Source organism: Schistocerca gregaria, chromosome 10 (assembly GCF_023897955.1).
Source record: "Schistocerca gregaria isolate iqSchGreg1 chromosome 10, iqSchGreg1.2, whole genome shotgun sequence".
NCBI classification, from domain to species: domain Eukaryota; kingdom Metazoa; phylum Arthropoda; class Insecta; order Orthoptera; family Acrididae; genus Schistocerca; species Schistocerca gregaria.
Genome location: NC_064929.1, coordinates 127,431,095 through 127,457,362, shown reverse-complemented (window position 1 = coordinate 127,457,362; position 26,268 = coordinate 127,431,095). Strand labels below are relative to the sequence as shown.

The following is a 26,268-nucleotide window of genomic DNA, read 5'->3' as shown; positions in this document are numbered from 1 at the left end:
TTCTCCAGCATGTCATACCCACCCTACAGGAGAGAACGCCGTTGAACTCGACAGCTTTCATGCAAGTTGGAGCCCCAACGTACATTGCCCGCGAAATTCACCCGCTTCTCCGAAACATCATTTGGAAACGATCAAATTATCAGCCGATCGTTTCCAAATGCTTGAACGGCACGATCACCTCATCTCACTCCCTGTGATTTCTGGTTGTAGGACTACCCGAAGGAAGGGCATTACCAAAACTTTCACACATGTGCTGATCTGAAGCGCAGTATATCAAGAGAGGTAGCCAGCCTACGTACAGACATGGTTCGCGCTGCTGTGCAGAATACAATCCTGCGCCTTCATACTCTTCTGGACACTGATGGGCGCCATGTTGAGCCCCGTTTCGTAGCAGTAATGTTACTGGTTTGTAATGGTATGAAGTTCCGTAGCAGCACATCAAAAAGTGGCTCAGATGAATTGATTCTGCATTATTTCCCTTCCCCGTGTCCTTGACATCAATGCTACCAAGTATGGTCCTCTTACGGTAATTGGTTTCCGTGTTAGACAGGGAAAGTTTAATTATAACCGCCCGGTAATACTGGATCAGACTCCAAATAACAGACTAATATAAAATATTACGGTATATTGATAATATTTACTTATGGACTGTCTGGCAGCAACTGAATAAAACACAATTTTAGTGCCATACGCGCTTGGCCTTTTATTATGGGCTCTGCTTGAGTGTGTGTGTGTGTGTGAATTTTGGTGTGACACAATTTTTTTTGTATCACGTGAAAATACACACACACACACACACACACACACACACACACACACACACACACAAGCAGAGCCCACACACACATTATATATATATATATAGGACTTAACTTCTGTCCCGACAGACAGACATACACAACACAACAAAGTTATATCACACCAAAACATACAAAGAAACACACACATACAAATGCATACAGATCACAGATACTTCAATAATTACAATCGAAGGTTTGGTAATTACATGCGATCTTTGGCAAAAACATTTCGCAGTCGGCAATGCAAACCAAAACAAAGCATTGAAACAAGCGTTCAGTTAATAGTGCTGTGGAATGTGGGAAAAAACCGCGAAACTGGCATTCATAAGAAGCAGAAGAACACCAAAAATGCAACAGGAGCGTAATATGTAAGAAATTGTCCACGCAACCTGTAAGTACACTTCAAAACATTACTACTTAATACTAAGAAATACCAACCCCCCGAACTTTTCATAACCTATAATATAACCTATAAGTATAGGCCCCGGGAGTAGACAATATTCCATTAGAACTACTGACGGCCTTGGGAGAGCCGGTCCTGACAAAACTCTACCAGCTGGTGAGCAAAATGTTTGAGACAGGCGAAATACCCTCAGGCTTCATGAAGAATATAATAATTCCAATCCCAAAGAAAGCAGGTGTTGACAGATATGAAAATTACCGAACTATCAGTTTAATAAGCCACGGCTGCAAAATACTAACTCGAATTCTTTACAGCTGAAAGGAGTAACTGTAAGAAGCCGACCTCGGGGAAGATCAGTTTGGATTTCGTAGAAATTTTGTAACACGTGAGGCAATACTGACCCGACGTCTTATCTTACAAGGTAGATTAAGAAAATGCACACCTATGTTTGTAGCACTTGTAGAATTAGAGAAAGGTTTTGAAAATGATGACTGGAATACTCCCTTTCAAATTCTAAAGGTGGCAGGGGGAAAACACAGGGAGCGAAAGGCTATTTACAATTTGTACAGAAACAAGATGGCAGTTATAAGAGTCTAGTGACATGAAAGGGAAGCAGTGGTCAGGAAGGGAGAGACAGCGTTGTAGCCTATCCCCGATGTTATTCAATCTGTATATTGAGCTAGCAGTAAAGGAAACAAAAGAAAAATTCGGAGTAGGTATTAAAATCCACGGAGAAGAAATAAAAAGTTTAAGGTTCGCCGATGACATTGTAATTCGGTCAGAGACAGCAAAGGACTTGGAAGAGCAGTTGAACGGAATGGATAGTGTCTTGAAAGGAGGATATAAGATGAACATCAACAAAAGCAAAACGAGGATAATGGAATGTAGTCGAATTAAGTCGGGTGATGATGAGCGAATTAGATTAGGAAATGAGATACTTAAAGTAGAAAAGGAGTTTTGCTACGTAGGGAGCAAAATAACTGATGATGGCCGAAGTAGAGAGGATAAATGTAGACTGGCAATGGGAAGGAAAGTGTTTCTGAAGAAGTGTCAGGAAGTAGTTTCTGAAAGTATTTATATGGAGTGTAGCCATGTATGGAAGTGAAACATGGACGATAAATAGTTTGGACAAGAAGAGAATAGAAGCTTTTGAAATGTGGTGCTACAGACTAATGCTGAAGATTAGATGGGTAGATCACATAACTAATGAGAAACTAGTGAATATAACTGGGGAAAAGAGGAATTTGTCGCGCATCTTGACTAGTAGAAGGGATCTGTTCAAATTGAAATGGCTCTGAGCACTATAGGATTTAACATCTGTGGTCATCAATCCCCTAGAACTTAGAACTAATTAAACCTAACTAACCTAAGGACATCTCACACATCCATGCCCGAGGCAGGATTCGAACCTGCGACTGTAGCAGTCCCGCGGTTCCGGACTGAGCGCCTAGAACCGCGAGACCACCGCGGCCGGCAGGGATCTGTTGGCAGGACATGTTCTGAGGCATCAAGGAATCACCAATTTAGTACTGGAGGGCAGCGTGGACAGTAAAAATCGTAGAGCGACACCCAGAGATGAATACATTAAGCATCTTGAAAAGGATGTAGGTTGCAGTAGGTACTGGGAGATGAAGAAGCTTGCACAGGATAGAGTAGCATGGAGAGCTGCATTAAACCAGTCTCAGGACTGAAGACCACAACATCAACAGGTATAGTGAGAAAAATGTCAATTACATTGCAAACAAATGTGCATATTCCAGGCCACTGATGATGCCTTGCAGAAAATAAAGGCGAAACTCGTATGACAGTAAAATTGTGTTTTATTCAGTTGCTGTGAGACGGTCCACACGTAACAATTATCAGTATACAGTAATATTACACGCAACTGAGGAAGACAGGACTGCAAAAGTTGAATACGTTAAGGGGGGGTAGGACGTCAAAGGGGCCGACTTGGAGCAGGACATTTTAATTTACCCTGTCTATACTTTCACAAATGAGTACATAAAACGTTGTCAGCATGACCAGGAAGGATTCAGGATACACACTCATAGCAGTGGAAGCGCAAAAACATAGCAAAATAATTTTTTTTAGATATGATATTTCATCATTTTTTCACTTACTGTTGGTTGCATTTGTTGCTATAGGTACATTTTTCTTCACAAGTAAGAGAGATTGTTTTATGAATTTTGCACAGCATACAAACCATACTTACAGGTGTATGAAACTCTAGAATTTTCCAAATCTACTAAAAACTGTGGAAAAAATTGAGATAATTAACTACAAAATTTGGTTTTCTTCTAAACATACAGTTTAAAACGTAACATATCATCCATTTATTCATGAATTAAATAGATTCTTCAGTTTCAGACACCTGTAAGTATGGTTTGTATGCTGTCCAAAATTCATCGAACAGTCTCACTTATGAAGAAAGGTGTACCTATAACAACAAATGCAGATAATAGTAAGTGAAAAAATGATGAAATTTCACATGTAGAAAAAATTATTTCGTTATGTTTTTGAACTTCCGCTGCTACGAGTGTGAATCCTGAATCCTTCCTGGTCATGCTGACAAAGTTTTACGAATTTACTTGTAAAAGTAAAGTATAAAGTATTAAAATATCCTGTGATGCCTGTCATGCTCCAAGTCGGCCTATTTTACGTCCTCCCCCCTTAAAAGAAAATAGAATATAAAATTTAAAAAGAAAAGACAAGAATATGAAATGTAGCATTAAAGGTCGTTCCACAGCAACGCAGAACCACTCACTCCCACCCCCTCCCCGCCACGCACACACACAGCCACAACCACGCGAGCGTCCAGCCCGAGAGCACAGCGACTGACCTCTGGAGTCGTCTGGATCACGAAGTGGCGGTGCTGGCCCCTCCAGCGCACGGACAGCGCCAGCTGCCAGACGCCCAGTAAGAGCGTCTCCCGCACCAGGAAGTCTCCGTCGCGGCGCAGCAGCGGTTCCGCAGACTTGCGGTCCAGCCGCCCGTGGAAGTACGAGTCCTCCTCCAGCTCCAGCAGGGCCTGCGAAACACCACACAGCGGCCTCACACCATATCTGGAAAACCAGTCTACGTGGTGTTTTCTTTTTGCGAGAACACCTGACTGATATGAATCTGGTGTGCTTCCATGAGCCAACCTTGAACCTTCCTGAGCAAGCTAGAATTTTTTTTTCAACTTGTCGGCAGCGTCGGTTACTGGAAAACAGCAGTTGAGTGAGGTAGTGTGGAGTACTCGGGTCGGTTTTTCATTGAGCGGAAAATGTTGGAACAACTGGAGCGGTTCCGGCGACTTGCGGTCCAGCCGCCCGTGGAAGTACAAGTCCTCCTCCAGCTCCAGCAGGGCCTTCGAAAAACCACACAACGTCCTGTCACCATATCTGGAAAACCAGTCTACGTGGTGTTTTCTTTTTGCGAGAACACCTGACTGATATGAATCTGGTGTTCTTCCATGAGCCAACCTTGAACCCTCCTGAGCAAGCTACAACTTTTTTTCAGCTTGTCGGCAGCGTCGGTTACTGGAAAACAGCAGTTGAGTGAGGTAGTGTGGAGTACTCGGGTCGGTTTTTCATTGAGCGGAAAATGTTGGAACAACTGGAGCGGTTCCGCAGACTTGCGGTCCAGCCGACCGTGGAAGTACGAGTCCTCCTCCAGCTCCAGCAGGGCCTGCGAAACACCACACAGCGGCCTCTCACCATATCTGGAAAACCAGTCTACGTGGTGTTTCCTTTTTGCGAGAACACCTGACTGATATGAATCTGGTGTGCTTCCATGAGCCAACCTTGAACCTTCCTGAGCAAGCTAGAATTTTTTTTCAGCTTGTCGGCAGCGTCGGTTACTGGAAAACAGCAGTTGAGTGAGGTAGTGTGGAGTACTCGGGTCGGTTTTTCATTGAGCGGAAAATGGTGGAACAACTGGAGCGGTTCCGGCGACTTGCGGTCCAGCTGCCCGTGGAAGTACAAGTCCTCCTCCAGCCTTCGAAAAACCACACAACGTCCTGTCACCATATCTGGAAAACCAGTCTACGTGGTGTTTTCTTTTTGCGAGAATACCTGATTGATTTGAATCTCGTGTTCTTCCATGAGCCAACCTTGAACCCTCCTGAGCAAGCTACAACTTTTTTTCAGCTTGTCGGCAGCGTCGGTTACTGGAAAACAGCAGTTGAGTGAGGTAGTGTGGAGTACTCGGGTCGGTTTTTCATTGAGCGGAAAATGTTGGAACAACTGGAGCGGTTCCGCAGACTTGCGGTCCAGCCGACCGTGGAAGTACGAGTCCTCCTCCAGCTCCAGCAGGGCCTGCGAAACACCACACAGCGGCCTCTCACCATATCTGGAAAACCAGTCTACGTGGTGTTTTCTTTTTGCGAGAACACCTGACTGATATGAATCTGGTGTGCTTCCATGAGCCAACCTTGAACCTTCCTGAGCAAGCTAGAATTTTTTTTTCAGCTTGTCGGCAGCGTCGGTTACTGGAAAACAGCAGTTGAGTGAGGTAGTGTGGAGTACTCGGGTCGGTTTTTCATTGAGCAGAAAATGTTGGAACAACTGGAGCGGTTCCGGCGACTTGCGGTCCAGCCGCCCGTGGAAGTACAAGTCCTCCTCCAGCTCCAGCAGGGCCTTCGAAAAACCACACAACGTCCTGTCACCATATCTGGAAAACCAGTCTACGTGGTGTTTTCTTTTTGCGAGAATACCTGATTGATATGAATCTCGTGTGCTTCCATGAGCCAACCTTGAACCTTCCTGAGCAAGCTACAACTTTTTTTCAGCTTGTCGGCAGCGTCAGTTGCTGGAAAACAGCAGTTGAGTGAGGTAGTGTATAGTACTCGGGTCGGTTTTTCATTGAGCGGAAAAACTTCTGGAGCGGCGCTACTGAGTAAAGTTTCTCCAGAATCTGAGCGAGAGCCGGGTGGAAACCATTCAGAACATTCAGACGCCTTTCACGTGACGTTGCAAAGGTCATCACACAGATTAAAGTATGGTACGACCGGCTTAAAGGCGCTGCGGCCGGTCATCTACGTGCCCAAATGACCAGGTCATCCCTAGAGTGAACACTCTGGGCTGTCGTGGGACTGTCAGAGAAACTGTGGAAGAGGTAGGCATTAGGGCTTTTTCAGTACTTTCCAATGTTACAGAATATTTGGCCATGAAGAGAGTGTCGGCGAAATTCGTGCCAAAGCTTCAGGAGGTGGAGCATAAGCTACTACATGCTCAAGTCTCACAGGACATGCTGGACACAATGAACAGTGGCCTCGAGTTCGTGAATACCATTATCAGTGTTGACAAGTCGTGGGTGTATGGGTACGCACCACAGGTACGCACCACAGGGTCAAACAGTCTTGGTTGCAATTTTAGGTCTTTTATTCTTCAACGACGCGTTTCGCCTTATTTTGGCATCTTCAGGTTATCTTTTCCCAGCCAAAAAAGCCATACGTTTCTAAGAGAACTGGTGTTGTGTAACATCTCAAGACCGAAATATGAATACACTAAGCAGATTCAGAAGGCTGTAGGTTGCAGTAGGTACTGGGAGATAGAGTACCATGGAGAGCTGCATCAAACCAGTCTCAGGACTGAAGACCACAACAACAACAACATCTCAGTGGCGGAGGGAAAGGGGAGGGGGGGGGGGGGAGAGGAGAGCGAAATTGTGAGAAAATTTTTATTGACAGTTCGTTTACTACACCGTATTAAAATTTCAATTTCTGAATATTACGCTCCTATTCCACTTTCAAGTGTGATAAAAATAACAACTGGCAGAACACTGCATGGGGCACCGTCCCTTTCTTGGTCTGCATTTTCTCACATCACAGTTTAACACACACAGTCGACCCACTCTTTGGTGCGAGGTGGCGCACTGGTCAGCAAACTGAACTCGCATTCGGGAGGACGACGTTTCAAACCCACGTCCAGCCGTCCTGAGTTTTCCGTGATTTCCCTAAACCTCTTCAGGCAAATGCGGGGATGGTTCATTTGAAAAGACACTGCCAATTTCCTTTCCCATCCTTCCCTAATCCTATGCGACCGATGACATCGCTGTTTGGTCCCCTCCCCCAAACCAACTGGCCTCTTTGATGCGAAACTTGTTACCGTTCCACAGCTGGATCGACAGTAGCGCTCCAAGCGGTGGGAAAGCAACAGTCACCTGAGTCGTAAGGATAATGTTTGTTTTTAATCATTTTCTGCTTACTTAAGGGAGGTAGGACGTCAAACGGGCCGGCTTGGAGCAGGAGAGGAACCACAGGACATTGTAATTTCCACTGTCTATACTTTTACAAATGAATTCGTTAAACTTTGTCAGTATGACCAGGAAGGATTCGGTATTCACACTCATAGCAGTGGAAGGTCAAAAACATAACAAAATATTTTTTTTACACGTGAAATTTCATCATTTTTTCGCTTACTACTGGCTACATTTGTTGTTATAGGTACACTTTTCTTCATAAATAAGAGAAACTGTTCGATGAATCTATCACAAAGCGAAAAAAGTGGTCCAACTAAAACATTCATATTTCTTTACGTACTACACGAATATGTAATAAAAATGGAGGTTCCTATTTTAAAAAAAGGCAGTTTATATCCGTTTGACCTATGGCACCGCCATCTAGCTGACCAACCGTAGCGCCATCTGGTTTCCCCCTTCAAGCTAGACGAGTTTTGTTTTATATATGCTTGCTGGCCGCTTGGTGTGCTTCTGTCGCTGGGGTTACGGATTGTCGCGGCTGTTGTATTGGACTTTGCTATATCCATTTCCAGAAATGAAAAATGTTAATTTTAGAATTAGGAATGAAACAAGACACATTATTTCAGCGTAAATGCGATGTAAGATTATTTAACTAAGATAAGACATGTTACACATTAACTAATGAACAATATACAAATTTTTTCTCTGCCTCGTGATGATTGAGTGTTATGTGGTGTCCTTAGGTTAGTTAGGTTTAAGTAGTTCTACGTTCTAGGGGACTGATGACAATACATGTTAAGTCCCATAGTGCTCAGAGCCATTTGAACCAATATACAAATTTCAGCAGTTGTTCATAGCAGAAAATAATCTAACAATAAACTTAGGTGGCGTAATCCAAAGATGTGGCTGAATAAAATAATCTTGTCTCTAATGGATCCAAGTTACAAATAGGTGAGATATAACAGTGACTAGGCAGGTGAGAGGACCAGCTGTTATTACACAAAGTAAAACAGAACAAGAGAAAATATAGCAACTGAAATAAAGGAAAATGAGGCATGTGAGTAAGAGGGATCGTTTACAACGCGGCCTGGATGGCATTATGAGTAGTGTCTGCGAGTAAATGTGGCCAATAAGTGAACTGTGTCTGGCCATTCAGTACTTGGTTTGGGTTGATGGACGTGTGTTTAGTAACATCTATTATTTCAAGATAGTTCATCTTCCTTCCTTTTACGAATGTAATACCTCATGTTTCACCATGTGATTACGGCCTTCTTAGAGCAGATGGTCTGCAAAAGTAGAATCATCTGTGCTCTTCCTTCAAGCAGGTATATATTGCCCTGCCAGACTGACCTACATAGAATTTGCCACAATTACAAATTATTTTATATATTCCACTCTTTTCCAAACCTGAGCTGCGGTCCTTAACAATGGGCAAAAAGTAACCAGCAGTGTTGTATACACAAACTTATGTTGTTTCAGTCCTGGATTTGAGCTTTCTGGCTATGACCGGTGAGATTTTTCCTGAGTATAAAACATCATTTATTTCGTTCTTGAGGTGGTGGGTTGACCATAGGTTTCTGCTTTTGTGCATTATATTAATTAACGTTGGAGACAGGACTGTTGATATTTTTAAAAATATCTGGAGTCCGATAATCGATATTTTAAAAAATATCATTATTATCCCACTATGTTGCTGTGGTTGTGGTCTTCAGTCCTGAGACTGCTTTGATGCAGCTCTCCATGCTACTCTATCCTGTGCAAGCTTCTTCATCTACCAGTACCTACTGCGACCTACATCCTTCTGAATCTGCTTAGTGTATTCATCTCTTGGTCTCGCTCTACGATTTTTACCCTCCACGCTGCCCTCCAATACTAAATTGGTGATCCCTTGATGCCTCAGAACTTGTCCTACCAACCGATCCCTTCTTCTAGTCAAGTTGTGCGACAAACTCCTCTTCTCCTCAATTATATTCAATCCACCCATCTAATCTTCAGCATTCTTCTGTAGCACCACATTTTGAAAGCTTCTATTCTCTTCTTGTCTAAACTATTTATCGTCCATGTTTCACTTCCATATATAGCTACACGCCATACAAATACTTTCAGAAACGACTTCCTGTCACTTAAATCAATACTCGATGTTAACAAATTTCTCTTCTTCAGAAACGCTATCCTTGTCATTGCCAGTCAACATTTTATATACTCTCTACTTCCGCCATCATCAGTTATTTTGCTCCCCAAATAGCAAAACTCCTTTACTACTTTAAGTGTCTCATTTCCTAATCTAATTCCCTCAGCATCACCCGACTTAATTCGACTACATTGCATTATCTTATTTTTGCTTTTGTTGATGTTCATATTGTACCCTCCTTTCAAGACACTGTTCATTCTATTCAACTGCTCTTCCCAGTCCTTTGCTGCCTCTGACAGAATTGCAATGTCGTCGGCGAACCTCAACGTTTTTATTTCTTCTGCATGGATTTAAATACCTACACCAAACTTTTCTTTTGTTTCCTCATCCCACTATATATGTTGAAAAAAGTTACGATATATCGATATGTCGACGGAAATAATATCAATGTATAGCCCTATAAAAATATCGACTGCATATTGTGAATATACTCCTGGTTTTAGAGCTGTATATTTAGGTTTTGATTTATTCCAAAATCTTAAATGTTTATCATTAAATGTTCTGTAGTTCAACAAACTAGCAGCCTACTTATCCCCCTTAGAGCAAGAAGTGCAAGGATAACAGTGTATGTTTACGCTTGGCGGTAACCACTTTGCTAACAATTGCAATCGCATGCAAGTGGCACAATAAAAACTGTGCGATGGGTCAGGTCCTCGGGTCCATCGTTCCCTTTGGTCACCTGCCCTTTTTTTCTTTTTCTTTTTTCTTTTTTTTTAAACGCCAGCTACCCAGTAGTTGTAGTGTCAAAAGTGCGTGGTGAATCTAAAGCTTGCTGTTCCTGTTGGTAGCGCAGAGCGCCGATTACATCACCATTCCCCCTTCACATCTCTCTGTTCTACACGAAGGCCAAGCCTGTCGTTTAGATTTTTGTTCATCATGTTCAGCAACTGAATCGAAGAATGTCATCGTAAAGAAACAGCACACTACAGTGCGCGCCATTTACGATGGCGGCCGAGCTTAGGTTCGTTCTGCGCATCTGACGTCACAAAACACAGTCAGCCAATGAACAGAGAGCGACGTTGCCAGATCTCGACTGCAGTGCAGAGCACAGACGAGTGTCTTCAGTTTTGGAAACGTTCAGTCATAAATAAAGTAATTGAACAAAAGCAATGTCTTGATAGCAGAATTTCTTGTATAGAAAGTTTGGAAAAAGCATTCTTTATACCAACTGCTTCATATTCTACTAACTAATTAAACCAAACAAGCAATAAGCCTCCTAATTCAGGCGATAGCAAGGAAAGGTCTTTGTATCATTCTCTCTAACCGCTTTTTCGCAATAAAGAAAAGCGGTAATTGTTTATTTCCTATTGTACTTCGACAAAACGTGAGTGATTCATAGTCATACCAACATTGTTTGTCGGTATTTTGCGTCACATTTTAAAATCCTCTAGGAAATATGTTGAATGACGAGCTGTGTTAGCGTAATGGTTAAAGTGTTTGGCTCCTAAGTGAAAAGTTTTGAGTTCAAACCTTGTACGGTGCTTAATGTTTTCTTCAGTTAAAAACAATATCGACGTGCCTTACTTCATGAATTGTATTCGTTTGAATGCAATTTTTTGAAAATTCTAGTGGAAACTAAAATCGACCGTACAGAAAGTATACGCTATGGACTTTTACCTCTGCAAACTCTTCAAAATTTCGTGCAATGCTTTACTACATTTAATGCAGCACAATAACTGGGCTGAACATCGAAACAAAATTAAGTCATTTATTGGGGGAAGGTATCATCAAGAAGATGTATAAAAATCAAATTTTTTGACCAAACAGTTTTTGTGAATTCGAATGATAAGTGTGTCAAAGCACTCGGAACACCATGTGTCAGCACAGGCGAGCAGTGCAGTGATGACAAAATCACGCAGAATGCGGGGAGCACGTCTCTGTAGCAGCGAAAGGGTTAATGCGGCCGTGGTGGCTGTACTTCATAAACTGCGCGCTCTCCCCTAAACGCAAGTTTGCTTGGCGTGTACAACTGGCAACGCAGCAATCTCCCGCGTCTGGGCGGGCATGCGCGAACCGCCGAGATAAAAGAATTCAACTATATTTGCGTTAAAAATTGTTTTTTAACACAACTGAGTGCAACTTCTTCACATCGGGAAAGTCCCCAGTACATTTTGACTTTTGCACCACCTATGTTTGGGTCACACAGTCAAACAGAAAGCCTGGGCGTGATGAAAGGTCAAAAAGCAGCAAGACTCCTTCACACAGTGAAAGTAATATTATGTTCTATTACAATTTCAAAAGAACAATTTCAAATATTTACCAAAAATTGAGAAAAAACTATAATATAAAGTAAAAATATCGGCACATGATATTGCCATTTTGATGGCGTTATACAGATATGTCAGAAAGAAAACGTTGTTGATATTTAGTTATGTTGTGGAAAATATATCGATATTTTATCAACGGTCCTAGTACAATAATAGCCATTGCTAGGTGCCACTTGTCTGATTGCGTTTTTCCATTTGGTAATAACTTTCACTCATGGGATGGACATTAGGCGATGTTTCGCCGAATGAAAGGCAGATTTTTGTATTATACAACGGTTAAAGCACTTTAATGAAACCGTCATTTGTTTAGAAAGTGTATTAAACAGTATTTTTAAAACTATTTTAAACATGCGGATCCTAAGGACAGACGGACAGAGAGACGATAAAAAGGCTCCGCGGAAATGGTATTAAACGTTTTCACGGATCCCGAAGAAACTGGTGCCTACTGTTATACGTACATAATATACATAAATACATACAGACAACATAAATGCCTAATATATTTCACATACATAATACACTTCAGAGCCAAAGAAGTAAATTATGTTCCATACTCAGGAAAAATTTCACCGCTCATAGCCAGAACGCTTAAATCCAGGACTGAAACAACATAAGTTTGTGTGCACAACACTGCTGGTCACTTTTTGCCCATTGTTAAGGACCGCAGCTCAGGTTTGGAAAAGAGTGGAATATATAAAATAACTTGTAATTGTGGCAAATGCTATGTAGGTCAGTCTGGCAGGGCAATATATACCTGCTTGAAGGAAGTGCACAGAGGATTCTACTTTTGCAGACCATCTGCTCTAAGAAGGCCATAATCACAGGGTGAAACATGAGGTATTACATTCGTAAAAGGAAGGAAGATGAACTATCTTGGGTAATAGAAGTTACTATATTTCACATACATAATACACTTAAGAGCCAAAGAAACTGATACACCTGCCTAATTCGTGTTAGGGTCCCTGCGAGCACACAGAAGTGCCACAACACGACGTGGCACGGACTCGACTAATGTCTGAAGTAGTGCCGGAGGGAACTGACATCATGAATCCTGCAGGGCTGTCCGTAAATCCGTAAGAGTACGAGGGCGTACAGATCTCTTATGAACAGCACGTTGCGAGGCATCCCAGATATGCTCAATAATGTTGACGTCTGGGGAGTTTGGTGGCCAGCGGAAGTGTTTAACGTCATAAGAGTGTTGCTGGAGCCACTCTGTAGCAATTCTGGGCGTGTGGGGTAACGCATTGTCCTGCTGGAACTGTCCAAGTCTGTCGGAATGCACAATGACTCTGACTGAATGCAAGTGATCAGACAGGATGCTTACGTACGGGTCACCTGTCACAGTTGTATCTAGACGTGTAAGGGTTCCCATATCACACGCGCCACACCATTACAGAGCCTCCACCAGCTTGAACAGTCCCCTGCTGACATGCGGGGTCCATGGATTCATAAGGTTGTCTCCGCACCCGTACACTATAAAGGCTCCCTCGAAAAAACAATTATTTACTACTACTACTATTACTAGGATAATTACAGTTTAGCTCTACAGGAGCTTTATACCGAAATGTTTCCCACACCACCTTGTATTGTCTTTCTATGTGTGTAACTGTATGTCCAAATTCATACAGCGTAAACAGGGCGATGTGTGAAACTGATAGCGATTACACGCTTCCACTGTTGTAGAAATCTGCTCAAGCTGCTGCAGATACCCTGTTGAGCTGAAAGCGGTAACCACAGTACGGAGAAATATTCTTCGGGGCTCTGTTGCATAGCAATCAGATTGCTTTCAGTTCTGAGAAATGTCCAGGTACAATTGTGCATTTGAATGATGCATGAAGTGACTTCTTTTCCGAAGAAAGCATCGAACTATTTCACTATAACTGAACGCTCCCATCGGAACTGCTCTCAAGCTGGTATTTATTATTAAATCACAATAGAAGTATTCGCTGTTTGTAGAATAACACCTACCTTCTTTAAATGAACAATACTTTATTGTTCTATTAACTGATTTCCTTCCATATACACATATATTTTTCAATGTGAATCAAAATCTCTCAATGGCGTCGATTTTTACATCACAAGAATGGCATTATTCTTGAAAAATCATTCTTAACAAGAACAAAAGCTCTAAATCCTAAGAATAATTATGTGAGCGCTGACAGCCACAGAGTAATAAACAATATGTCTCTCTCTCTCTCTCTCTCTCTCTCTCTCTCGCACTGTCACAGCAAGTTAAGCTCCATGATACATCATAACTCGTCCATCCGATCCAAACAATTTGAAACGAGACTCGTCTCACCAGACAAAACGTTTCTACATCTACATCTACATCTACATCCATACTCCGCAAGCCACCTGACGGTGTGTGGCGGAGGGTACCCTGAGTACCTCTATCGATTCTCCCTTCTATTCCAGTCTCGTATTGTACGCGGAAAGAAGGATTGTCGGTATGCTTCTGTGTGGGCTCTAATCTCTCTGATTTTATCCTCACGGTCTCTTCGCGAAATATACGTAGGAGGGAGCAATATACTGCTTGACTCTTCGGTGAAGGTATGTTCTCGAAACTTTAACAAAAGCCCGTACCGAGCTACTGAGCGTCTCTTCTGCAGAGTCTTCCACTGGAGTTTATCTATCATCTCCGTAACGCTTTCGAGATTACTAAATGGTCCTGTAACGAAGCGCGCTGCTCTCCGTTGGATCTTCTCTATCTCTTCTATCAACCCTATCTGGTGCGCATCCCACACTGCTGAGCAGTATTCAAGCAGTGGGCGAACAAGCGTACTGTAACCTACTATCTTTGTTGTCGGATTGCATTTCCTTAGGATTCTCCCAATGAATCTCAGTCTGGCATCTGCTTTACCGACGATCAACTTTATATGATCATTCCATTCCATTCCAGTCATCAACAGTCCGATGTCGGTGTCGTCGGACCCAGGCGAGGCGTAAAGCTTTCTGTCGTGCAGTCATCAAGGGTACATGAGTGGGCCTTCGAAAGGACCGCAGGTCGTGGTCGTGCGGTAGCGTTCTCGCTTTCCGCGCCTGGGTTCGATTCCCGGCGGGGTCAGGAATTTTCTCTGCCTCGTGATGACTGGATGTTGTGTGCTGTCCTTAGGTTAGTTAGGTTTAAGTAGTTCTAAGTGCTAGGGGACTGATGACCATAGATGTTAAGTCCCATAGTGTTCAGAGCCATTCGAACCATTTTTGACTCCGAAAGCCCATAACGACGATGTTTTGTTCAACGGTTCGCACGCTAACACTTTATGGCCCAACATCGAAATCAGCAGCAGTTTGCGCAAGTGTTGCGATTCTTTCACGTTGAACGATTCTCTTCACTCGTCGTTGGTCTCGTTCTTGCAGGATCTTTTTCCGGACGCAGTCATGACGGAGATTTTTATCGGATTCCTCATATTCACGGTACGCTCGTGAAATGGTCGTACGGGGAAATCCCCACTTCATCGCTACCTTGGAAATGCTCATCGCTCATGAGCCGACTGTGAGAAGACGTTCATACTCAGTTACATCTAGATCAACTTCCACGGTAGCAGCGGTAGCCGATCTAACAACTGCGCAAGACACTTGTCATACAGGCGTGCCAACAGCAACGACGTATCCCGCCTGTTTACATATTTTTGTACACTACTGGATATTAAAATTGCTACACCAAGAAAAAATGCAGTTCATTGGACAAATATATTAGAACTGACATGTGATTACATTTTCACGCAATTTGGGTGCATAGATCCTGAGAAATCAGTACCGGGAATAACCACCTCTGGCCGTAATAACGGCCTTGATATGCCTGGACATTGAGTCAAATAGAGTTTGGATGGCGTGTACAGCTACAGCTGCCCATGCAGCTTCAACACGATACCACAGTTCATCAAGAATAGGGACTGGCGTATTGTGAGAGACTTTGAGAATGTGCTGGCCAGGGCAGCAGTCAAACATTTTCTGTATCCAGAAAGGCCCGTACAGGACCTGCATCATGCGGTGGTGCAGTATCCTACTGAACTGTGGGTTTCGCGGGGATCCAATGAAGGGTAGAGCCACGGGTAGTAACACATCTGAAATGTAACGTCCACTGTTCAAAGTACCATCAATGCGAACAAGAGGCGCCCGACACGTGCAACCAATTGCACCCCATACCATCACGCCGGGTGATACGCCAGTATGGCGACGACGAATACACGCTTCCAATATGGGTTCACCGCGATGTCGCCAAACACGAATGCGACCATCATGATGCTGTAAACAGAACCTGTATTCATCCGAAAAAATGACGTTTTGCCATTCGTGCACCCTGGTTCGTCGTTGAGTACACCATGAGAGGCAGAGTCAAGGGTGGCCGCAGCTACGGTCTCCGAGCTGATAGCCCGTGCTGATGCAAACGTCGTCGAACTGTTCGTGCAGATGGTTGTTGCCTTGCAAACGTCCGCATCTGTTGACTCAGGGATCGAGACGTGGCTGCACGATCCGTTACAGCCATGCGGATAAGATGCCCGTCATTTCGACTGCTAGTGATACGAGCCTGTTGGGATCCAGCACGGCGTTCCGTATTACCCTCCTGAACCCATCGATTCCATATTCTGCTAACAGTCATTGGATCACGAACAACGCGAGCAGCAACTTAGCGATACGATAAGCCGCAATTGCGATAGGCTACAAACCGACCTTTATCAAAGTCGGAAACGTGATGGTAATCATTTCTCCTCCTTACATGAGGCATCACAACAACGTTTCGCGAGGCAACGCCGGTCAATCTCTGTTTGAGTATGAGAAATCGGTTTGAAACTTTGCGCATGTCAGCACATTGTAGGTGTCGCCACCGGCGCCAACCTTGTGTGAATGCTCTGAAAAGCTAATCATTTTCATGTAACATCATCTCCGTTAAATTTCACGTCTGTAGCATGTCATTTTCGTGGTGTAGCAATCTTAATGTCCACTAGTGTATGATATCTGTACAATATTTGGTTCTCGTGCAATAAATAAGTGTCTCAGGACTTTATGTACACTCTGTATGTCAAAAATGTGCAAACGAACAGTTACAGTCAATTGCAGCACATACAGATAACTACTATTGTCACTGTTTAGCAATACGGAACAATTCAGTTATCTTGTAACCTATAGATACTTAGTTTCCCTTTCAGAGTTAAAATTTTTTGTTGAAAATGCTTAAGAGATATTTCGCGGAAAGATGTCGTACACGTTCACAATAACGTTGAGATTCGTACGCTACACTTTGACCCAAACGATTTTATGAATATGGAAAGAAAAAAAATTAAATAGACAAATTAATACATTGATCCAACATTTGAACCCCCAACATAAGAAAATGCAGTTGATCATGGGGCTAGACGATAACGTAGACATCAGCACAAGAAGACACTTATTTCGCACGTATAGGAAAACCGCAGCTACAGATACGATAATCCGTGAAACCTCCGATAGCCCACAGAGTCACAAACACGGAACTTTCCTTTCGATGGAGTATCTCCTGATATCTTCCATTACTGAATCTTGCTTTCAGACAAAACCGCAAATTATTAAACTTATCGCCTCCAGTAATGACTACAGCTCTGCCGTGATCGATAAGTAAGAAGTGAATATGCACGCTGGCCAACAGAAAACAATCACTAGCTGTTAACACTTGTGAGTCAGCCACATATATCAGTAAAATTTCAGATAACGTAGCAAAAAAGTCTCGCAACAGCAGTCCTACGTTTTATAATAGCAATAATTCAATTTTTATTCTAGTAGAAAAGAGATCAGCAACAATCGCCACAGAGCGGTGTTTGCAAACAAATCGCGTACACGCACTATGGAAAACTATATACAGTACAGAACAAACGGGCGGAACTGTGGCAGCTAGGTTATCTCAACATGAGAGAAGCTAAAGATAAAAAAGACATAAAGACATACCGAACCTTTGTGGAACAACTTTTAACAGAAAACCACTGACTTGACGCAGAGTGTTAAGTTTTACCCACTGTGAAGAAAAGCAGAAAGATGACCGCATTGGAAATACTAGAAATACTAACGTAGTAGTAAATGACCAAACAAAATTTCCTGTTCCCACCTCTATTGAGTTTTAGTTACGCAAATATTAGAACGTAAATTGTAAATTCAACTTCGAATTACTCCTGTACATTGTAAATATTCTACCTGTCAACAATTTTGTATCTTCTGTAGAAATAGACTACTGGCCATTAAAATTGCTAGACCACGAAGATGACGGGCTACAGACGCGAATTTAGTCGGCAGAAAGAAGATTGTGTGACAGAAATACTAGAAATACTAACGTAGTAGTAAATGACCAAACAAAATTTCCTGTTCCCACCTCTATTGAGTTTTAGTTACGCAAATATTAGAACGTAAATTGTAAATTCAACTTCGAATTACTCCTGTACATTGTAAATATTCTACCTGTCAACAATTTTGTATCTTCTGTAGAAATAGACTACTGGCCATTAAAATTGCTAGACCACGAAGATGACGGGCTACAGACGCGAATTTAGTCGGCAGAAAGAAGATTGTGTGACACGCAAATTATAAGCTTTTCACAGCAATCACACAAGGTTGGCACCGGTAGCGACACCTACAACGTGCTGACATGAATTCCTAAGGGACCAAACAGCTAAGGTCATCGGTCCCTAGACTTACACACTACTTAAACTAACTTATGCTAAGAACAACACACGCACCCATGCCTGAGGGAAGAGTCGAACCTCCGGCGGAAGGGGCCGCGCAAACCGTGACATGACGCCTCAAACCGCGGGGCTATTCTGCTAAAGGCGTGTTAGAAATTCCATTTATATTTACGCAAATTTACAGTGCAGTACCATATACCATACTTTTGAAACAAACCAAAAGTTGATTTTTGATATCGCAAGTACGGAACTTCGTATTTGAGTTAGTAAATAATACATTTTAAAACACAGGTTGTATCAAAAAGAATCATCCGATTTTAAAAAATCAGAGCTATTATGTTCTGTGAAATATGTACGTCAACGATGTATTGTTGTAAAGAGCTAACTCTTGAGTTTTACATGGTTGCCGCTAGGTAGCAGCAGTGTGCGCCCACTTCAAGTCTAGTAGAAATGGAGTCGGGACGACAGAAAACGTTTTGTGTTCTACGCTTCTTGCAGTACAGGTCAGTAATAATTGTTCAGCGTGACTTTTCGTACTGGGTATGGTGTTGACCCTGCTACAGAACAGACATTAGGCGGTGGCACGGACAATTCCGAGAGACAGGTTGTTTGTGCAAAGGCAAATCGCCGTGCCGTCCCCGAATGTCTGACACAGACGTCGAGAAACCATACGAAATTCAGCTACTGCAAGCTCTTCATCTCCTTTCCCAAGGTCGCTTCCATTAACTCCCCCTCCCGGATGATGCCCTCTCTCCCTCCAGTTGACCCTCCTATGATCCTCACCCCCTTCCTCTCCTCCATCCTTTTCGTGGGCTCCCTTCCCCCCCCCCCCCCCCCTTACATCACCTTTTTTCCCCATCTACCCTCTCTCTGCCCCCCCTTCTCTCCCCCGAGTCCTTTTGCATTTCCCTCCTCTGCCTTTTCCCATTCCCTCCCGCGTCTGCCGTGCCCCTCTCCCCCCTTATTAGTCCTCTCCTTCCTTTGGTTCCCCCCTTTCGTTTTTCCTCTCCTCCCTCCTTGTTTCCCCTCCCCCCCATCTGTCCAGGTCCCCCCTCCCTCCTATCTGCCCTAGGCTATGGTGTGTCCTCTTTGTGCCTACATTTTAGTGCAGTGTTTAAAGTGAGTGTTCAGTGTTGTGTCTTTTCCGAAGTGTTGCAAACGAACATCAAACTGTCGCTGGGTGTGATTTTGTTTCTCTTGTGAACAGAAACCAGACTGTCGCCATGTTTTTTCAGTTGTGTGTCTACTATGTTACCTGTCTGCATTCTGTGTATCTTATTCGCTTTGCCAACCCTTTTCTTTATGTTTTAACTTTCCACAATTTTCCACCGTTTTATCGCCTGCTTTTATTGTTTCTTAACTTCTTCTGACGTTTTAAAAAGTCTGTAGGCTGCAGAGCAGCGTAATAAGCTGCTGCCAGTCTGTCCCCTTGGGGGGGAATCGAAATTCAATAAAGAAAAAAAAAGAAGCTCTTTGTGAAGGTGACAAACAGCTCTTCGTGAATGTAATTTAGCTCTTGGGAAGATGGATGATGACCAGTTTTCTTCCACTCTTAGTGTTTAGCGATGAGGCAACATTCCATTTAAATGAAAAGGTGAAAGGTGAACCGTTATATTGTGAGAATATGGGGTACGGAACAATCATATGAAGCTGTATATGAGAGGAACTCTCCAAAATTTAATGTGCTTTGTGCAGTTTCACGGGAAACACTATTACAGGAAGCACGTATCTCGATATGCTAGAGAACTTTCTTTTCCCACAGTTGGAGACTGATTCGAACGACCTCATTCACCAACAAGATGAGGTACCACCACACTGGCATCTGGAAATGCGGGAAATTTTTAAAATAATGTTCAAATGTGTGTGAAATCTTATTGGACTTCACTGCTAAGGTCATCAATCCCTAAGCTTACACACTACTTAAGCTAAATTATCCTAAGGACAAACACACACACCCACGCGCGGGACCTCTGCCGGGACCAGCCGCACAGTCCATGACTGCAGCGCCCAAGACCGCTCGGCTAATCCCGCTCGGCGGGAAATTTTTAAATCAAGGGTTACTGAACGATGGATCGGTCGCACTGGACAAAATGATTCAGCCTTACGTTAGTGTTCTCCAGGGTCACTGGACCTGACTGCATGTGATTTTTCTTATGGGGTCTTATAAAAGTCGCTGTTTGTGTGCCTCTGTTACCGACAACAACGAATGAACTGAGACACCACGTAACAAATGGTACAAATGCCTCTGAGCACTATGCGACTCAACTTCTGAGGTCATCAGTCGCCTAGAACTTAGAACTAATTAAACCTAACTAACCTAAGGACACACATCCATGCCCGAGGCAGGATTCGAACCTGCGACCGTAGCGGTCTCGCGGCTCCAGGCTGTAGCGCCTAGAAACGCACGGCCATCACGTAACAGCAGCTGTGGAAGCTGTAACTCAAGACATGCTCGCTACAGTGCGGGAGCAATTTGAATAACGCATTGACATAATGCCATGCATCTCAAGGGGGCATGTTGAACACCTATGAAACAGTATTTAAAAACTCTTTTTGAGTTTCCCGTTCATCAAAAAACAAAATTCATGGTATATGTTTATTAGTTTGAGGAATATAGATGTGCCAAATCGGATGATTCTTTCTGATACAACCTGTTATTTATTTTTAGAAATATATATTTCATTCACACACCCTTGAAAATGAAATACTTTGTCATAAAAAAAGTTGTGAACAGTAGTCACGGTTCATGTTCAACCGAAAAATCCGAAAAAGTATATAAATAAAACCACTCAGTCCCGGAGAGTGAGTGAAAACACTCGTATAATGGCCACAAGGGAGGGAGACATGCTTCAGTCAGTTGTCTGGCATTGAAGGAAAACACTGAAGCCCAGTGGGTGAGTGGAATCATTCATACAACTGATACGGCCCTGTTTCATTCGGTTCTTTCAGTCAATTAAAAAAAAAAAAACGACTGAACGAAAAACCAATCGATTCACCAAAGCCGGCCGTTGTGGCCGTGCGGTTCTAGGCGCTTCAGTCTGGAACCGCGTGACCACTACGGTCGCAGGTTCGAATCCTGCCTCGGGCATGGATGTGTGTGATGCCCTTGGGTTGGTTAGGTTTAAGTAGTTCTAAGTTCTAGGGGACTGATGACCACAGTCCCATAGTGCTCAGAACCATTTGAACCATTTGACTGACCAAACAGTTGCCTCACCATCACACCACACGCTCTTTCAGTGTTTATTAAATCGGCGAGGGGAAGGTTGTATGGTTCCCTTTTGAGCGGCGCCTCTGGACATCATGCACATCTACACATACGTGATCACTGTGCTATACGCAGTAAATTGCCTGGCAGAGGGTTCAATGAACCACCTTCAAGTTGTCTCTCTAGCGTTGTACTCTCGAACTGCGCTTGGGAAAAACGAGCGCTTAAATTTTTTCTGTGCGAGCCCTGATTTATTTTATCGTGGTGATCATTTCTCTCTATGTAGGTGGGTGCCAACAGGATGTTTTCGCAGTCGGAGGAGAAAACGGGTGATTGAAATTTCGCGAGAAGATCTCGTCGCAACAAAGAACGCCTTCGTTTTAATAACTGCCGCTCCAATTGACGTATCATGTCTGTGGCACTATCTCCCCTATTTCGCGATAATACAAAACGAGCTGCCCTTCTTTGTACTCATCCGTCAGTCCCACCTGATGCGGATCCCACACCGCACAGAAATACTCCAGAATAGGGCGGACAAGCGTGGTGTAAGCAGTCTCTTTAGTAGACCTGTTGCACATTGTAAGCGTTCTGCCAATGAATCGCAGTCTTTGGTTTGCTCTACTCACAACATTATCTACGCGATCGATCCAATTTAGATTATTTATAACTGTAATCTCTGAGTGTTTAGTTGAATTTGCAACCTTTAGATTTGTGTGAGTTACCGCGTGTAACACGTCTATATTTCTATTGTCAAACCACAATTTATGAAGGATGTATTGATACATTAATAGGATTAAGTAGGAATAATTAATATTTGTCATGTTGGAAAGAATTGTGGTAGCAGGGAATGTCTGCACCAAAATATTGTTGGCAAGAGAGACCGCTCGTTGATATAATTTTAAAAAGGGCGGGAGAGACCGCATATTGATACATTTTAAGAGAAGAGCGGTAAAGACCGCGAACTGATACATTTTGTAATGGTAGCAAGGATTGTCTGCACCAGGAAGCATTGTTGGCAGGAGGTCTCGCACTTTAGCGTTCGTAGGAAGTCAGTAGCAAGCGAGATGTGAAGCGAGTCGGTAGCAGGACTGAAGCGAGAGGTTGAGAGGAGCGGTGTGCCTGCCAGCCACCAGCTATGATATACAAGAGAGTATAAACGGATGTACAGAGACCTCAGCTAACTATTATAATAAGAGGAATTAATAGTATTGAATTAATTTTTTGAGAAACTCAAGACTACTGAAGGTATGTTTGCGCAATGCCAGTTGTAAGATTATTGTAAAAAGTCAGTAACAGTAAAGAAGGTAAGGAACAGTTTTGAGTTATTGCAGGCAACGACTGAGAGCCACGACGACGACACGTTCTATGTTTCGTCGAAATAATCAGAAAATCACTTTTAATAAGCAACAATTAAATTTGTATGCTAAAATTGAGAAAGAGAATTAATTTCAAAGGGAAGATTTAGTTTGTTATTATTAAGCAAGAGGTAGAAATCGAAAGGGAAGGTTTCAGAGTTTAATGTAGAAGCGAAGGTTGCGCAACACAAAAGAGATATAGAGGAGACAGGAAGGTTTCACTCGGTGACATCCAATCAGTAAGACTCTTTAGTGAATCTACTGCGACAATGAATATACTGACTCTTACAATTGTATGAATAAGCTAGTGTTAAGTGGCGCAACGTTTATACTAAAGTGTATACCTTCAATTCACAACCCATCAGCAATTCTGTTTGCTCTATTGATTCTGCGTTGAGAAGTGTTTGTTCAGTGTTGAATCCGCTTTGAACAGTGATATATTTGTTGCGTGTGCTAATTATAGACAATGTCCTGCAGAATAATTACTCGTTCTCAAAGTGATAAAAGTGTAGAAAATATTGACGAGAAAGTCTTTTCATGGATAGACAGAAATAATACGTGTGAAAAACCCGATAGTGAAACGTTAGGTGAACAGACATTCGAGAGTAGTAATAATATAGAATCTTTTGTCGAACAGTCAACTTCAGAAATGCCAACTGAAAACGAGATATTAGTGCAAAATAATTTGTTTTTAAATACAACAGACGCTACACAGCCACAAATTACGCGTAGCAGACTTAATAGTTTCAGTAACGAAACCACTATAATGCAGTCAAACAGGGTGACTCCATTACGTGCCGAAACAGATTCAAACGGTACACAGCTACACAATTTGCGTAGCAGATACCACACTTCTACTAACGCAAATTCCGAAACCACGGAAGACATTACACGATTACAATCATCAGAGGATGTTCACATGAACACAGATGTACAACCAAGGCTTTCACGACCGGGTGACATGGCTGTTGATATACTTTCCGGGATGTGAGGTCGTGGTCCGAGAACTTTTGTGCTCCTCACGTTTCGTCCAGGACTGCGCTGGACTTCTTCAGAGGCGCTGCTCCGCTGAGTCTTCCCGACTCCAGTCCAGCGCAGTCCTGGACGAAACGTGAGGAGCAGAAAAGTTCTTGGACCACGACCTCACACCCCGGAAAGTATATCAACAGCCACAGATGTACAACCTTTAATAACGAATACAAATACACACAGAAGTCAATCTGAAACGGATCCAATAATGGCATTTTTGCTACAAATGAGACAAGACATGAATCAAAACTCTAAGAGAAGGGCGCAAGAATCAGCAGACTTAAAAAACGAAATCAAGGTAGAAATTCAAGCAGTCGCTGAAAAATGTTCACAATCAAACCAAGAATTACACGGGCAAGGTTCAAGAAATAACAGATAAACAAGAAGCATTCGCGGCTGGCATACGAGAAACAATGGCAGAGAACTTTTCTAAACAAAATTATCAAATTGATGACCGTTGTAACAATCACACAGAAAACTGTTTAATACGTCACCGCAAAATGGTGCGATCGCTGGATAAAGAACGAAAAGAACTATTACAAATAATTACTAAACAGCGACAGGACGACAAAAGACACGTAAACTCATATGCAGAACATTACGAAAGTAATTAATTACCCACAAAGGCATGACGGTTTCGACCACGAGCATTTCCTTTCAGTGAGAAAGTTTAAAACATTTAAAAACTACAGGACGCAAATACATCCACTGGACTGGATCCAACAATTCAATGCGGCACCCCCTCAGTCATGGCCAGTTCAACATAAGCTAGAATTTATTATTAGTTTTCTTGAAGGGAAACCAGCGAGAAAAATGGGACCAATTCTAAACAGTGTTTTTCAGTTGAAGAATTCCAGGAAGCATTTCTAGCAGCATATTGGTCAGATACCAACTTCGAGAAATCTACTTTCCCAACAATCACACAATTTTTCGAGTATATGGTTGAACAAAACCAATACCTCAATGAGCCATACAATCAATCCACAATAATACAGCTGTGTATTTCAAAACTTTTCAGAGCATTAAAAGTGTCATTATTCACAGGCTAGCAAAAGCACAGTGCGTACGCATTTAGAGACATCCTACAATTGCTAGAGGTACACCAGGCAGATTATGCGTTTGTTAATAAGAACTTTTCACTGCATAACACAAACCAGACAAACAATGATAATTTTGAGCAAACACGATTTGGCAATAACAATCGTAATAAACGCTTTCGCAGCGAAAATGAAAATGTTAATGTATAATACACACAAGGATTCAATGAACAGCTGTATAATAACAATGTACATTACAATTCAAGACAGCAACAAAGCCATCCAAATAACACGACACATATACACTCCTGGAAATTGAAATAAGAACACTGTGAATTCATTGTCCCAGGAAGGGGAAACTTTATTGACACATTCCTGGGGTCAGATACATCACATGATCACACTGACAGAACCACAGGCACATAGACACAGGCAACACAGCATGCACAATGTCGGCACTAGTACAGTGTATATCCACCTTTCGCAGCAATGCAGGCTGCTATTCTCCCATGGAGACGATCGTAGAGATGCTGGATGTAGTCCTGTGGAACGGCTTGCCATGCCATTTCCACCTGGCGCCTCAGTTGGACCAGCGTTCGTGCTGGACGTGCAGACCGCGTGAGACGACGCTTCATCCAGTCCCAAACATGCTCAATGGGGGACAGATCCGGAGATCTTGCTGGCCAGGGTAGTTGACTTACACCTTCTAGAGCACGTTGGGTGGCACGGGATACATGCGGACGTACATTGTCCTGTTGGAACAGCAAGTTCCCTTGCCGGTCTAGGAATGGTAGAACGATGGGTTCGATGACGGTTTGGATGTAGCGTGCACTATTCAGTGTCCCCTCGACGATCACCAGAGGTGTACGGCCAGTGTAGGAGATCACTCCCCACACCATGATGCCGGGTGTTGGCCCTGTGTGCCTCGGTCGTATGCAGTCCTGATTGTGGCGCTCACCTGCACGGCGCCAAACACGCATACGACCATCATTGGCACCAAGGCAGAAGCGAATCTCATCGCTGAAGACGACACGTCTCCATTCGTCCCTCCATTCACGCCTGTCGCGACACCACTGGAGGCGGGCTGCACGATGTTGGGGCGTGAGCGGAAGACGGCCTAACGGTGTGCGGGACCGTAGCCCAGCTTCATG

At 43.0% G+C, this 26,268-nt stretch overlaps 1 protein-coding gene across 3 annotated transcripts in view; it reads right to left on the bottom strand.

The window, feature by feature from the left end:
* Nucleotides 1-26,268, bottom strand: part of LOC126293756 (tyrosine-protein kinase Fer-like) — a 125,611-nt gene that overhangs the window by 87,951 nt on the left and 11,392 nt on the right. For all 3 annotated transcript variants that reach the window (XM_049987107.1, XM_049987109.1, XM_049987108.1), the window contains exon 2: nucleotides 4,043-4,231. In XM_049987107.1, the coding sequence (XP_049843064.1) occupies nucleotides 4,043-4,231 (189 nt within the window). The remainder of the gene's footprint in view (nucleotides 1-4,042; nucleotides 4,232-26,268) is intronic.